Genomic DNA, 17,013 nt, shown 5'->3' with positions numbered 1-17,013 from the left:
TGTCAAATAAATAGTAATAATGATAATAAAGAAAAAAGGTAATAAGTTAAATATTTGAACATATCGTATTTTCTTCCAAAATAAGTTCACTTTTTCCTATTTTCTGCCCTTTCATTAAAAATACTGATGCACATTAGCCCTAATGACAGTTCCAAGATGCCTTATCAGTTAACTGATTATTTAGAGAGACTTTGTAGCTGATTTGACAGAGAGTAGCTGATTTGACATAGCACAGGCTTTTTTTTTTCCCCTCTCTTTTTTTTCCACTTGTAGGCTTAATAGCTGGGGGGTTTTGGGTAATAGTTTGTGAAGTTCTGATAACACTGTAATTACATACAGTTTCTGATTTAGCATTCAGGGTTCTGTAGTAAGAATTTGCTAAAATTTGCTGAGAATGTGGCTTCCTCGTTGCTTGTAAACTACAGAGAAGCCAAAGTACTCTCACCTGAGCAAGTTGTGGCGTAACTAAAAATAGACAAATAAAAGCCAATGATATATAAAATGCTAACAAGGTACAAAAACTTGCTTTTGATGTAAATATGCTTGGATGTTTTCATCTCTGTGCATGCTTGTCATAAGAAAGATTATGGGAATTTGACATTATTTTGAAGGCATTTAGTGAAATGGTAAGGGTAATGGTATCTGGAAACTGTGAAAGCACAAACAAAACTATCAGACCGGCTTTTCTTCAGTCCCTCTTAAGTTCCCACTTAGCTCTATCACTTGGCACTTTGATGAGACTACCTTTATAGTATATTTCGTATGAAGGCTGCAGACTCTGAAATGCAAAGAAAGGGGAAAATCTTACTGCTGAGTAGATGTAGCACAAATGGGGCCTGACATAGCTTGAATCTTTGATCATGAATTCACATTGTGGTGTAAGCCAAACCTCCTCCCATGTGCTCCCTGAAAGCACATAACTTGGATGTCGTTGTTTCCCTTAAAACTTTTTTTTTTTTTAAAGAAGTCATGGTTGTTATATATTGACAGCATTTTCTTGTAACTTTATGTTGTCCTCAGGAAAGAAGGATTATTAAATACTGCAGATGAAGTTGCATGGGTATCACTCTACAGGATTAAGGGAGAGAAGGGCAGAAAGTCTGACCATAAACCTAGAGCTTCGTTTGGAGGGGTGTTTCAACACCAAGAAAATATTAAATGTCACAGTTCTTAGGGAGGCAAGAAACATAAATCATAAAGATAATTTCCCTTATCATCAAATATTCTGAAATATTTGAAGCAAAAATGGAATAGAGGAGATGGCTAAACTGGATCCATTATTTCCTCAGTTTTGTTTCAGAACCATCTGTAATAAAATTGTTCTGATCATTGACAGTATAGGTGGCTTAATTCACAACATACATCATAATAGATACATTTGAAAGTACATAGAATTTGGAAAGCTAAGTAAACACAAACATGGATTTTTTAGTTTATGTTGTACTCATTCTAGTACAAGTTTTTACACAGCTTCCATGAAATTTTGCTAAATGAGTGTATTGGGTTTGCATGGCAAGGTTTTGGTAGCAAGGGGCTACAGGTTTAGCTTCTGTGAGAAGCTGCCAGCAGCTTCCCCCCGTCCAACAGAGCCAATGCCAGCCAGCTCCAAGATGAACCTGCCACAGACTAAAGCCAAGATCATCAGCAACAGTGGCAGCACCTCATGCATAATGTATTTAAGAACAGAAAAAACCCTGTGCAACAGAGAGAGGAGTGAGAATATGTGAGAGAAACAGCTCTGCAGACACCAAGGTCAGCGAAGGAGGGAGAGGAGGTGCTCCAGGCTCCAGAGCTGCAGCCCATGGAGGTCCACACTGGAGCAGATCATAGAATCATAGATCATAGAATCATAGATGGTTTGGGTTGGAAGGGACCCTAAACCTCATCTAATTCCAACACCCCTGCCATACCACTAGACCATGTTGCTCAGAGTCCCATCCAGCCTGGCCATGAATGTCTCCAGGGATGGGGAGTCCACAACTCCTCTGGGCAAGAACGACCTTCTACAACCATATGGCTGATTGAAGAATGAAGGGGTGGAGGGAAGGTGTTTCAAGCCTTTTTTTCCCTTATTATTTTACTCTGATTTGATTGGCAATAAATTAAATTAATTTCCCTGAGTTGAGACTGTTTGGCCCATGACAGTAATTGGTGATTAATCTCTCCCTGTCGTTCTCTTGACCCACAAAGCTTTCATCATATTTTCCCTCACCCCATCCAGTTGAGGAGGGAGTGTGATAGAGCAGCCTTGTGGGCACCCAACAGCCTGCCAAGGTAAACCCACAGCAATGAGCTAAAGAAATTTTGTCCTGATGAAATTTCTAGAAGATCTATAAAACACTGGTCACACTCAGAAAAAAGTATATCAGGTTCACTGTCAAATAAAGAGGTATTAAGTATTGATCTGTTCCAGGTTTTTTGTCCAGTATCTTTGTTAAGGATTTGTATGAGAAATATAAAATACATTTGTTAATCTTGCAGATGATAAAAGTTTAAGAAAACTATGTATACTCTGGAATAAATTTTTAAAATGCCTCTCATTTTCACCAATGCACTTCAGGAAAGACTTGGATCAATTGCAACATATCCAGAGGAAAGCAAGGAAAATTGTTCAGAATCTAGACTAAAACATTTTCCACAAGGAAAACCTGAACGAGTCATGTTTCAGAAAGTGCAGACAGAAAAGAAATGTAACAGCAGCATTCAGTTACATAAAGGATTGCTTTAAAGAAGAGGGGAACAAACTGTTCTCCAGACCTACTAGAGATAGGACAAGAATGAGTGGCATTAAATTATGCCAGGGGAGACTTAGGTTAGACTTTAGGAAGCATCTCCTAATGATAAGAATTATTAAGCAATGAATATATTACCTAGGATGTTACAGAATCCTCTTTAGAGATTTTTAAGGACAAAGAAAGATATCTGTTTAGAATGTTTTAAATATAATTCATATGTCCTGGAGGATGGAGGGATAGAGAGGAATAGATGGAATTATTTCTTGAGTTCCCTGTCATTTTCCAATCAATGTATAATTTCTGTGAATTAAACACAAGAAGGACTCAGAACACACCTGTAGTTCTAGCTTTCACTCTGTCATCTAAATTGACCTGTTTGTATGTACTTTTTGTTGAATGTTCTGGCTCCAACTGAAAATGCAGAGAAAATCGGGGATGCAAATGAGTTATCATATGATAAAATTTAAATGACAGAGCTTATAAATCTTACTGATTGTGTTTGAGTTCTGGAAGCTGTATGCTCACCAAAAATTTGAAACAAAAATATTTGTTAACAAAAAGATATTAATCACAAAGAGGAAAACTAAAATACCTTTAGAGTTTGAGTGGTTCTAGTTATTGTTGGAACGTACAGTCATGAATCACTCATACTGTAAATTTCTTTTATGGTTTTCATCACTGTGTTGTCTGGATTCATCTTGACAAGATTTGGCTAGATAAATGGTAGGTTTCACTAAGCCTCAGGTCTAGACTCCTTCAGAATTCATTGAAGAAAGAGAAAAGTACCTCTGAGATAGATAGACAGATAGACACCTCAGACCAAAAAATTGCCTTTTTTTATTGGGATACATATCTCTCCTTTGAAATCTTGGGTGATTAACTTAGACAACTACTCCATAGCTAGAGCTAAGCAACATTAATCCAATCCTGACTATCAAGTATATTGACTTATCCTTACCAAATGACTCAATCATTTATTCTTCACTTCTGTGGTATGTTGGATTTATAAAAAATTTAGTTCTTCTACTCATCCTGATATGAATTCTTGTAGCTGGAAGTAGCTTTCCTAAAGTAGCTCCAGCAGTATCTGGGGCTTTTGGGATCACAGCTAATCTTGGGAATGGGATCTATTCCTGCTTGAAAATTAATTGGACCAGAAAGAGAAGCAAATGAATTTGCATTTCAGCAACATGCAGTATGATGCCCATCTTTGGAAAAGACCCATCTTCATCAGAGATGTCTTCTGTTCCTAGTGCCATAACAAATGTATTGCATATACGGCTTCCAACCATATTAACCTGTCAACTTGGTGATTCGGTATTGTCAGCCTGCTATCCAGAGCAAAATACAGTCATAATATGTAAATATTGCATCCTTTTCATTGTAGAAAATTAATAATAAGTAACTGTGCAAAAATTCCAAAATGAGAATTATTATTGGGGACACTTCTGTTTGGAGTAAGTAGCCACTTTGCTTTCTGTCTCCTGGCAAGACCATCAGGAATGTGCTTAGAGGGTTGGGGAAACGTTTTCCAAGCATGAAAAAGCGGGTGGAAGATAAATATTATTGAAATCTAATTATATCATGTAGTTGACCACTGAAATATTTTCTGGTCAAAGCAAGCAAGGAAGGGAAAAACAAACAAACAAAAACCAAACCAAACCAACAAACAAACAAACAAGATAAGGAAACGAGCCAAAAATGTGCATTCCAGCAGAAAAATAACTCAAGACAATGCTCCTTTATCTCTTTAGTTTATTTCAAACATGCTGAAGAGATTTAGATATCAGATTTTACTTTTCATTTAAATGTAAATAAAGGAACATAAATGATTGACTGCTGAAATGAAATTGGATAGGGTAAAGCCTAGCTGGTACAGCAGAGAACAAATAAAAAACCCTGAAAGGCAACTGAAATTTTAAAATCAAAAATATTACTCATGATTTCAGCTACTTGGGTGGAGGAAGGTTGTGTATAGACTCCAATTATGGCACTGTTACAGTGAGTAGGAAGAATCCTGAACTACAAAATTGCTCATTTTACACACTTCGGCCTCCAGAAGATATCTGACTCTGAAGAAGTACTAAACTCATCATCATCATCATGGCTAGGCTTCGCGAACGAAGATTTGGGAAGGGCTCTACCCATTTTTCATGCAAGCGCATTGGTGGCTAAAAAGGCCAATACGAGAAAGGCAGGTCCGGTTGCAAAAGACACAGCAGAAAGACTCCTTAGATGGTATATTCTGCAAGGTTCGATTCTTTCTGCGTTGTCTTTTCTCCTCAAGAGTGATCCTGCGTGCTTTCTCAAAAGCATCAGCAGCGTTAAAAATGGTCTGTCTCCAGGCCTCCCGATTAGAGGCCAGAGTGGACCAGTTATGGTGATCAATATGCCCGAGGCTGAGTTGTTGCTTCAGGGAGTCCTTGTATCTTTTCTTTGGAGCTCCTCTCTTGCGGCAGCCAGTGGCAAGTTCACCATAGAGCAGGATCTTAGGGAGGCGGTGGTCCTTCATCCTGGAGACGTGCCCTGCCCATCGCAGTTGCGTTCTCAGCAACATGGCCTCAATACTCGTAATTGCTGCCTGTTCAAGAACAGATGTATTGGTCACATAGTCTGACCAATGGATGTTAAGGATTGTACGGAGGCAGCGTTGATGGAAGCGTTCTAGGAGACGCAGGTAGTGGCGGTAGATGACCCATGATTCGGAACCATATAAAAGAGTAGACAACACTATGGCTCTGTAAACACTGATCTTGGTGCTTTTCTTCAAGTGTTTATTACGCCATACTCGTTTATGGAGTTTTCCAAAAGCACTATATGCCTTCGCTAACCTATTGTCTATCTCCCCATCAATCTTACCATCTGAGGAGATGAGGCTGCCTAGGTAATTAAACTGTTGGACTGAATTGAGTTCTGACTGGCCGATGGTGATGTGGGGATGGTGGGGGACTTCCTGAGGTGCAGGCTGATGGAGAACTTCTGTCTTCTTTAAGCTGACTTCCAGCCCAAAGAGCTCAGCAGCCTCTGCAAAGCAGGATGTTAAACGCTGCAGAGCTGCTTCTGTGTGGGCAACAAGGGCGGCGCCATCAGCATAGAGTAGCTCCCGGACAAGATGGTTAAGGGTCTTAGTATGGGCCTTCAGTCGCCTTAGGTTGAATAGGCTTCCATCAGTACGATATCGTATGTAGATACCGTCCTGATCATCGAGGTCTGCCGAGGCCCTTTGGAGCATCATACTGAAAAAGACTGTGAATAGGGTAGGAGCGAGAACGCAGCCTTGTTTCACACCATTCTTTATTAGAAAGGGCTCAGAAAGTGTGTTGCCATATCTGACTTGGCCGTGCTGATCCTCATGAAGTGAGATGATCATTTTAAGGAACTTGGGGGGACAACCTAAACGTTCCAAAATCTGCCAAAGACCTTTTCTGCTCACAGTATCGAAAGCCTTGGTGAGGTCGACAAAGGTTACATAGAGACCCTTGTTCTGTTCCCTACACTTCTCTTGCAGTTGTCTGAGAACAAATATCATGTCTGTGGTGCTCCTGTTGGCTCTGAAGCCACACTGACTTTCAGGTAGAATTTCTTCTGCTATAGCGGGTATTAGTCTGTTCAGGAGTACTAAACTCACTCTAAACAGATATAGCACCAGGTGCACATCTGGTGTTATTTTTGTTTGGCTGATGTATTTTGTGATGAAAAAATGCCTATGGAGTGTGGAATGAGGGAAGAAGGCTTAAAAAAATCTGAGATTTTGTTTCTAAGGTATTTAGCTGTAGTATCAACCTGAATATGTAGTTTTTTTGCAGTAGGCATCTCCAGCTCTGATTTTATATTAAATAAATGAAGTAACTTCTCATTTTCATGTATGGGTTTTTTTCCAAACATTATGATTGTGTGCTTTTTTAGGGTGGAAAAAAAAAGCAGTATGTTAGATCATCACAAGTCCACCTGACCAGAGAACAGAAGAGCAAGGAGAGAAGGGATCAGGAAAATAAAATCTTTGTAGGCTTGCCCTGTCTCTATCTTGACTCCAGTATATTGAGGTGAAATTGGTATTACTGATCCTTAAGCAGCTGTTAGTAGTATCTACATTTAAGCAATGACCTACAAAAAGCAGTTTGCAGACTTCTCAACCCAGGTCATTTGAGGAAAATTTCCCAGAATCTAGTCCCACAAAGGGGAAAAAAGAAGCCATTCTTGCATATAATGTCCTTGCATTTGGGAAGGGCTTCACCTTCCAGGCAGTTGTATTGGTGTTTTGTGTTCATAGATTTGATAATTTAAAAAAAAAAAGAAAAGATGAACAAATTCCATGAAGGACCAGGACCTTGTTGACACAGATTTCCAGGCTTCAACAAATTATGGTTGGGAACAGCCGTTTGATTTTTTTCGTAAATGAGCTATCTGCATTTCAAAGTTGAATTAGTCGATGAGGAAGGGTTACTATAAAAATTTGTAAGAACTTAGCTTACTTTTATGTATTGACATAGTCCTAAACATTTTTTTAAATAATGTTGTTTTGAAAAGCATGGATTGTGCAGCTCAGATTATATGAGTTAGCCTAGGGCTTTTTTAGTTGGCTTTTATGCAATAAATAGTATTCCGCAATACATGGGACAGAATGTATTACCAAAAATGAATCATTCATCTGTCTGTAACATAACTGAGAATAAACAGCAGATAACTAGAAAATAAATACCTTTTAGATGACAGCTGTAATATTCATGTCTGCTGTCTTTACTTGGGAAACATATTTCTAAAGATTAAGAATTTTGGCTGAATGGAAATGCAGCATTCTGTTTCTGAGTACTATGCCAGGTTAGTTTCAGGGGAGTTTGCCTTATAAAATGTTTGCAGTAACTAATTTTTTTTCCCTGTCAGCTGTAGCCAATTATTTTGGACAAATAAGCATTCTTCACAGCATGTCTAACTTTTATGCCAACTGAGCCTGTGAATACCTTTATTCATTCTCTGTAAACTCCATCCTTGTCAGTCTGTTATATTAAAAATTATTCCTGCACAATGAATAGATGACCATACCACTGATTACTTGTGTAGGGATTCTGAACTCTTCTGATGGAGAATATCGCACCACATCCACTTACTACTGTTTAGCTGTGTTATGCTATACGTGAAAACCCTTATCTAAGTGCCAGCTACCGACAAGAAGCTACAGAAGCTTCAAATGCATGAATGAAGGCAGTTGCTAATGAAATGTGGCAAGTCAAACCTTGATCCAAGGTAGAAGAAAAGGTTTCCTATGTGTTTGTCTGATATTTGTCATGCTTTATACTGGGATAAATTACCAGATTGATCAAAGCACATCTTAGTAAAGTTGTCCAAGTGAAATAAGAAAGGAAGGAGGGGATGTCAATTGCTGTTTCAAACACTATTCATTCTGAATCAAATAAAATGTTAATTAGTGTCAGGAAGCTGAATTAAGTAAATGTTGACTGCCTTTGTAGCAAAGATCAAATCAAAGTTACTGTGTAAGTGAAGCAGGAACCTCTGTAACATTGGAATGGTTTTAATGTATGTCTGTACATGGAAATGAATAGGAAATGAAGCAAGAAATACAATGTTTGGGAAAGAATCTCGACATGATTTGGAGAGATAATTACAGGCAAAAAGGAAACTGAATATAGCAACAGGAAAAGCAGAATAATTATGTAGCAATTAACAGGAAAGCTGCATAGTTCTTTGAAAAAAAGTAACAGTCATTAGGTTAAAAATATATGCTGAATACAGTAATGTTTTAATACTCAATACATGAAGTATTTGATTTCATTTCCTGAGATAAAAGAATGTTTCATAAAATAAATGTCTCATTTATGAGATAAAATATATTCTGCATTTTATGTATTTATTATAATTTATTTGTATTTTTATCTAAAATATATGATCTGAATTGGATGACAAAAACATAATAAATGTTCATTTTGAGTGCTGGTGCATAATGTCATAATTATGAGAAAATACAGATTTTAAGTTAATATTTCAAAGACTGAAAATGTCACAGGATCCAGTTGAAAAATAGCTACTCCTAGATTTGCAAGAGAATTTGTTTCTCATGTGTCCTAAAATCTTCATATTCTGATAACACTGTTGTTGACTTATTACTTGACTGGAGGCAAACTCAGATTTCAGTTATGTTGTAGGTATTCTGATAATTATTTTGCAACTGCACACTCAAAAGTGCTCTTTCTGAAATGTAACTTACAAAGATTCCTCTTGAAATCTGTGAGAACATTTCACAGTTCTTTTACAGGAAATCTATCATGCAGTGGCATTTTCAAGTGCATTAAAATGACATCTGGGGGTCACTGCAGTCATGCATGGGACCCTCTTGTTGAAGAGGGAAAGAGGCTACCACTGAGTAGCCATATCACTAAAGAAAATTTTTAAGAGGTGAAAACTTTTGTTTAAAGCTAGTGGGAAAAATTCTGCCAGATAATGAGTAAAAAGCCACAATACTTTTTGTTGTGATCCTAGTCAGGGGAACCTTCTCTGAATTGTGTCATTTGTATGAACATATTATTGGGAAACATATCTGTCCTTCTGTCCTTTTTGTCTTTTTCAAACATTAACTTGCATCTGAGGTGTACAATGTTCATTGCTTTAAACAAGTTCACCACTTACTCTGGATAAAAGATAGAATAATATGTGCTTCCTGCTTGAGGAATTGGTTGAGCAAGTCAATCTGGGGCTTGCAAGCTGTCTTAAGTTATGTCATAAGCTCCTCTGCTGCCTCTGTACTGCACATCCTCAGTGAGGAAAAAAACCAAAAACAAGAGAAGGAAGGTGGGCCAGGATACCCTGAGACTGAAGGCAGAGAGCCTGCCCTGCAGGTTCAGGTGGTGACCCCTGACAGAACACTGCCTTTCCATTCTGTGAATGGGCTCAAAGACGACAAAGGGGGCAACAAATAGTGCTACTGATAAAGTGTAATAATCCTGCCATTAGTAACAATTAATGCTTCCATGGTGCCCTTCATTCATTAACCTCTAATCTCTTTGTATACATTGATTCAAACTATATAGAATCTCTGAAACAGATCAATATGATTTCTATTCATATGTCTATACTGGCTTATATATGTATATGTATAATTAAATGAAACAAGGAATTGTTACTAAGAAGCATTTAAAAACTGCTTGGATTAAATGTTGTTAAAAGAAAAAAAAAAAAGCAAAACATTTGAATGCTTTTGTGGTATGCAAATACTTCCGCTGGATGAGTAGGCTCATATTTTTTCTTTGCTGTGCTGTGAAGTGCCCAGATACAGAAACTGTACAAAACCAATCTGAGAAGCTGAATGCTTGACTGGAATGCTTTTGTGTTTGTAAATCATATGAAGATTATCCATAATGCTGTTAATCACTCCCAGCATTCTGATCACATCAATTGTAAACTTGGTTAATTGCATACTGTGTGCTGATCATGACTAGCAGCAAAGGTAGGGATACATATATTCTTTTATTCTTCTCTGTAAGAGGAAATATTAAGAGACATAATATCGATTAAGGAAAATTTCTGTTCAAAAAATGCAATGATTGTGTTATTAGTGTATCTTATCCTTTTCTTTTAGGTTATTCAATACTTCAAGCTATTATGGAAAAAGCAGGACAAAATAGCTGGCAAGTCAGCGCTATCTGTGTGGAGAATTTTAACGATGCCAGCTACAGGCGGCTTTTAGAAGATCTGGACCGAAGGCAAGAAAAGAAATTTGTAATAGACTGTGAGATAGAGAGGCTTCAGAATCTCTTAGAACAGGTAATATCTGCTTTTAATGTCGCTGTAAGCACATTACTGAAACTCCATATGAGACACCATTGTGCATAACATTTCGTTTATTTTCTCAATGGAAATTGATCGTTCTTTCTTTTTTTTTTCTTCATGGGCCTATATTTGTATGTCTACTTGCCTGCTCCATTTTCTTTTCATATTTAATACTTGTCTTAGGAGCCAGCATGTCAGTGCAGTGAGCCCTTCCTTTCCCACTCTGGAGGTCTGTGGGCAAAGGGTGCCAGAAATCAAGGTAGCTGCATATTTGGCCCTGCTTCCCAGCACCTCCATAACTGATACATTTTGCATCAGAGTCATAGGGCTGGTGGAACAACATAGTGTTGCTGAATTGCCAAGATGCTATCAGTCTGTACCTTCATGGGGTAAAGCTCAGTTTTGTTTGAGGGAGAAAAAAAGCTTGGTTAAATTCTGTATTCTTTCTGTTTACCTGTTGCCAAATAGCATAGGTTGCATATTTCTAGCCATAACATGCTTTAAAATTATTGTTACAAATATTTAAACTGGTAGTTTTATTACCTTAGCAGAGTATTTAGAAACATGATGAACGGTAGAATAAAGGTGCTATTGAACTGGGAAGGGAGGTCAGGTTCTTCCATCATGGAAAGCTGCTATTAGATAAAGAAAATACTGGGCCAGACAGGCTGACTTGCACTGGGTTGTATCTATACCAGTGTGCAAAGTGAATATCAAACCCTGCCACTCAGATGCAGCAAATCTATATAGCGTTTATGTATAAGCTCTTCCTCGAATGATGGAAAAATAAAGTAGTGCTTTGAAAGGAAAATTTTGTCAAATGACAGGAAAACAACTTACAGTTAACTATCTGCTTCTCGATTGATCCCAGATATTACATTGCTGTGGTGCAAGTTCACCATTCAGTGCATACTGCTGCTGCAGTATTGAAGGGAATGAATGCCATCTACTGGTGCTGGACCCTCCGCCACCACGCTGCTACTCTTGGCTAGTGCATTAGAGGATTTTGATGATTTTTTAGCAAAAACGTTCATGGTGCATCTGCCTCTGAAGTTACTGAAAAATGAAATGTCATTTTCAATACAGAAATTCATAAAATAGTACTCATAAATGCATAAAATAGTACTCATTGACATATATACATCAATTTTTCTTTCACTGGCAGAAGGTAAAGAGGGAAACTGAGAATTAATAGCGTGGCTGATATAACAATAACTTTTTCTATGACTTTTGCAAAGAGAAGAACAGACAATGGCATATTGCTACAGATATTCATTTGGCCATTATATTGTTTTATATTCTGAATGGCATTATGTTTTGACACATACTTTCTATAGCTTATAATTAAATCCTCCCTGAGTTCATGATATATTATAGTAAAACAGAACACCCATGTGAGGGTCTTCTAAAATACATTCAGAAAAACGGTTTCTCTCTCAGCTCTGTGTGTATGTACATGATGTACCTGATTTCTTTCACATGGCATGCAAATGTGACATTAAAAAAGTATGTTCTATTACCATAAGTCTTGAAGTACACCCACCATCCTGTGTAGGTGTATCTACTAATTATCCTCTCCGTTTCAAAGGAAAATGAAATCACTGAGTACATGTTTGGATCTCACTGATCTCACATGTACATTTTATTTGCACCCAGAAGCTGCTAGTCATTTTCCTTCTGGATTGGCACCTGCATAGTCAGTTCATATAGGTCTGGATTTTGCATGCCTAAGATAGGGAGTTAATGCAGGCATGCTAAGTCATAAAAATCGAGTGCGTGGCCACAACAGACTGAATCAGAATTTGTCTCATGCCTCTACAGGGCAAGCCTGAAAGCTAATTGAGTCCTCTTTTAATTAACTGCACAGGGAGGGTTGGGGGTAGGAGTTAACACCTAACATGCAACATACTTATATCACTTTTAGGAATGATTTATCTGGCTACTGTCTAATTTGAGGTGGGATGAATTTTACCGAGGAAATAACCTTTTTTGTACTTCTATTTATTTGTGCCTAAGTGTAAAACCTTTACCCTTAAATCTGTGCTAATGAAGTGAAAGAAACTGGCTTGTGGACTCGTGGACTTTTTCTTTTCTCAGTAGTGACTGCCTATATATATATATATTCTATGTATTATAAATATTATATATATGTATATATTTTAATTTTTTAACATGACCTAATTAAATTGGAATTCATGTATCATGTGAGTTCCCTTCTTCCCCACTGTGCCTGGAGATTCCCTCCAACCTTCCAAAGGACAGTCACTGTACAAGCAGGAATGGCATTATAGCCAAGCTAGACAAAGTATGCAGAAGAGCTGCAGCTTTACTCTCCATTGTGAAGGTCCTGGTCTTCCTAGAAAGGCTGTCCTACAAGTGGGCCTGGAGTGCTGGTTTGGGGCTCCAATATGACCTTCAAAGACCAAGTGCTGGTTTAATGATGGGCAGTCAGAAGCAGTTAGTTTGCCAAAAACAGGAATGAAGCAAAAATGAACTAGCCTAATGTAGAAAATGCAAAATAACACCCTTTTTCAGATATCAGCCATTGATTTTTTCCCTTTGCATGAAGGCCTTAGTAACCTGTAGCAGACAGGGAAGGTGGCTTCACAGATGGACTAAAAGTTGGAATGTTCTTCCCTACATACACAGAGGAATTGATTAAGTTCAGTGAATCTAATTAACTCAACTTCTTTCCTGCCTAGTTTTCCTGTAATTGAGAGCCTAAGTTGTGACTATATTGTAATACTTTGCAATGTACAAGTAAATGTTCTGCAGAACATTTAGGAAAAGTAATTAAATCTCAGTAATGAGACTGTAACTCAACGTGCTTTGCCTTAAAATCTGTGTTAATGAAGGGAGGGAAACTGGCTTCTGGGCTTGTGAATTTCTTCTCAAGTGACTGCCCATGTATGTACACACTCGCACTTCTCATGACTGTGTACCTCAAGCAATGAAGACTGGAGACTTTTTCGCTTGCTGGGTCAAGAATTAAGTTCATGTGCTCCTCCCCTGACCATACCTGAGGCCAAATTATTTGACCTGATGTCTTCTGCTCTCTGTCCACTTCAGCTGCCCAGCTGAGAAAATCAACACCTTGCTGTTTCCCCACTTCTTGTGCAACTTTAATGTCACCACTTCCTATTTCTTTTTGTCTCCTATATTTTTCTTAGTTCATTATCTTTTCTCATTTATTTTCTCCTCTCTGTGTGCCCTGGTGTGTATAGAAGCTACCTCCACACTCTGTACCTGAGATCTGTCTTCAGAGAAAACTTCTCTCCTGGAACCCAATGATGTATCTGCATTCCAGACTCCCCCCCTCACCCTGCCCTCAGTGCACAGCCCCACATGTACATTTTCATCATGTGATCTTCCTTTTAGGTTTTATGTTGCTATGGTGAGACTGATGTTTTTGGCAGGGCCAAGACTGTATTTCTTTTTGTGGTGAAGTATAGAGAGATGGGAGTTTTATTTTCCGATTTCAATTTTAGAGAGGTACAGTAGGGCCAGCATTATATTAAATCCAGGAGATATATTCGGGCTGCACACAAGTGTTTGTACCTGATTTGCTTGGATTGCACCATCCCATCTTAGTCTCAGCAAAGGTTTTGAATCTTACTTCTCAAGGATATACCAAGACTGTGATGGTTTTCTTACTAAAGCTATGCTCCATTACTTTGATCATGCTCACTCACACAAGACTATACAGTCTCCTGTAGCAACTGGAGGTATCTAGGCGTTACTGGAAACATTTTGCTTGGTTCCCATATTAGTGCTAGTTGGCTAGTTGACACTAGCACTAATCCCTGTTCAAACAGCTCAAGTCCCTGTTTAAATGCAACCCTAGAACAAGACATTCATTTCTGCACTGGTCAAAGTTATTGTTTTGGTTCATCAGTAAGACAGACAGTGTCTTCAGCCTATCTGACTCAGCAGTTCTCTACCTGCTTTCAAGAATCTGCTCTAACTTAAGCATACCAGGATAATTTTAGCTCCTTTTTATCCATTATTCTCAGAGCGCTAAAAGAACACCCTACCTCCTTAACATCTTACAACAGCCATAACCAGGAAAACCTTTTTGTTACTTGGGAGTGAAACTCCTTTACACTCCCCTGGCAGACCTTATCATCCTGCAATTCCAGGCTCTGAAAGGCAGCACACAATCATCAAGACTTTTGCCAAAAGTGTTTTCTTTACTTGCCTATTTTAAGTGATATACACATGACTTGTCTTTGGGAAGGGCAAACATGCCCTGACCCATTATGAAGCTTTCTGCATAGCTTCCAGAAGGTGTGTTTCCATTTTGGAGAAAGCACATCTGTACTTAACAGTTACGGACAACTTTTGATACTTAACAGAATGTTTTCTAGAACCTTGTTAGTGATCTCACCAAATCTGATTAAGGGTGTCCCCAATTTACTTACCTGGCCTTTTGTTTCATCTGTTCAGACACAGCCGTAAAAAAAATGTACTACAAGTTTTTAATTCAAAAAGTAAACTATAGTAGCCCTTTATTTGTATTGCATAAGTGAGTGGAAGCAGAGATGAAGTTCAGTTTTCCTGAAGGTGTGAAATTAGGAATTGTTTTTACCGTTACCCTTGCAGTTTACTGGGACAAGATAGAAAAAGGGAGTTAAAACAAAGACACAGTAAGATAAAATGACATCTCCAGAGTTTTATGCAACAGTTTTTGCTTATATAGCAGAATACATTTCTAGTGATTCATATTCTTTCAAGGACCGTTATGTCGTTGTTTATCAACATCCCTTTTTTCATTATGCTTTCAGCAGGTGGTCTTTTAAAAGCACAAAAATATTTTGTTTGAATAACAGGATGAAAGTCAGTGAGAGACATGGAAAATTCTCTGCTTCTGTGTTTCTTCTTTCCAAGTTGTGTTTCTAAAGTGCTCCCCTCAATTTAATACCAAGAACTTTCTGCTTAAGACAAAACAAATGTTTAACACCCGTTGTAACATGATTTCCATTTTCTTCCAACTAGTCCACTAACACCAGCAGCAAACTGTACAGCATCTGAACTATCCAGGCCAAAGTAGTCATTTGCTACATATGGCAGAGTATGTGTGTTTCTCTCACTTTTCATTGGGAGTTTTGCTTATTTTCTTACTCCTTCTTTTCTTTTTTTTTCTTCCTGCATTTCCAAATAGTGTATGTTTTTGTTTATTCACTGAAAATCACAACTCAAGTCAGCCTAAGGCTGAAGGGTGTGTCTACTAAAATTAGAAAATCATTACTTTAAACTGTGTTTACTAGATATCGATCTGAAATACAGAATCCATGTTTCAAAATAAATATACTGACAAAAGAAATGTACCACTTTGGTATATGTGGGTTTGTTTTTCTCCTAGACCACCATTTCCACAAGCACCATAAATTCTTTCTTCCCAGAATTGTACTGAGCAAGAAAGAAATAGCAATTCCTATGGCTAATCACGAAATACGTGGGAGTCATCAATACCCATGTGCTGACTAGTAGCTGTCAGACAGGAGGTGTAGTGTCCAGGTGCTTCCTATGCTTTTGGTGGCCAAAACATATGGGTCTGTTTTCCACCCAGCAGCTGATATTAATAAGGACTGTACAGACTTAATGTCTTAGACAATGTCTTAGAGGCATTGTCCGCCTTTCAAATAGAGCTGAAATTGCCAAATGTTTTAAAAATGGGTAGACAGACCCACAGAGAGCACAAAAGGGATTTCTTTAGGAAAGATGACTGAAAATGTATAGCAATGTATAGCAAAACACACAACATTTAAGGAAATGTCATGTCTCTGTCTCCTAAGTTGTACTTGCATTTAGTTATTTGGGATAGTTTGCTTTCAGTAAATACATGTCATAGATTTCTTTCATTATTTCTTTGTTTGCTGTTTTGCAAGGAATACTGAAGTGTAATAAAACAATGAAACTGTGATCAGATTTGGAGACTATCACAGAAAATAATTTTGAATATTTCAGTGAAAACATTTATTTTTTCAACTGTTGTATTTGTTCATTTTACTTCTTCAGACACTAACAACACTTATTACTGGAGAAGCAGACTGTCATTTGCTCAGCCATTGCTGATCTAACAGCTATTTCTTTCAGTTTGTGCAATGCTCAGAAATGTATTCAGGTGTACAATACAGTCAATACTCCAAATAGATTTGATAATTAAGCTGAAAGTGTAAGAATCATTTAGATCACGAGGGATAATGTTATTAACAATAAATACTTAGCCCTTTTCTTTCAGTCTTTCAATATTTTTTCTTTTTGCTGTTAATCTATATGAAAAGGGCATGTAAAATTATGTAAGGAAGCTTTCAAAAGCATGAAGTGTTGAAATTGGAAGTAAAAAGTTTTGTTCCCCCATTTCTTTTTCTGCCAGAATTCTCATTGTCAGCACATATGAAGCACTGCAGAGCAAATAAGGTACCAGAAAAAAAGGAGCTGGATTCTTAGAGCTCTGAGATTTGTTTTTAGACAGATTTTGGAACGAGTTTTGAAATTC

General features: G+C 37.7%; 1 protein-coding gene across 10 annotated transcripts in view; it reads left to right on the top strand.

Moving 5' to 3' along the window:
* GRIA4 (glutamate ionotropic receptor AMPA type subunit 4) overlaps nt 1-17,013 on the top strand; it is a 223,838-nt gene that overhangs the window by 121,212 nt on the left and 85,613 nt on the right. For all 10 annotated transcript variants that reach the window (XR_003533269.1, XM_027677327.1, XM_027677320.1 and 7 more), the window contains exon 4: nt 10,324-10,508. Coding sequence is in view for 9 of the 10 variants with exons in the window: in XM_027677327.1 (XP_027533128.1) it covers nt 10,324-10,508 (185 nt within the window). In the remaining variant the exon portion in view is untranslated. The remainder of the gene's footprint in view (nt 1-10,323; nt 10,509-17,013) is intronic.

The sequence above is a fragment of the Neopelma chrysocephalum genome, unplaced genomic scaffold (genome assembly GCF_003984885.1).
Source record: "Neopelma chrysocephalum unplaced genomic scaffold, ASM398488v2 Primary Assembly neopelma1_43, whole genome shotgun sequence".
Classification (NCBI taxonomy): Eukaryota; Metazoa; Chordata; class Aves; order Passeriformes; family Pipridae; genus Neopelma; species Neopelma chrysocephalum.
The sequence above is the reverse complement of the archived record's forward strand: the minus strand, read 5'-3'. Positions and strand labels throughout refer to the sequence as shown.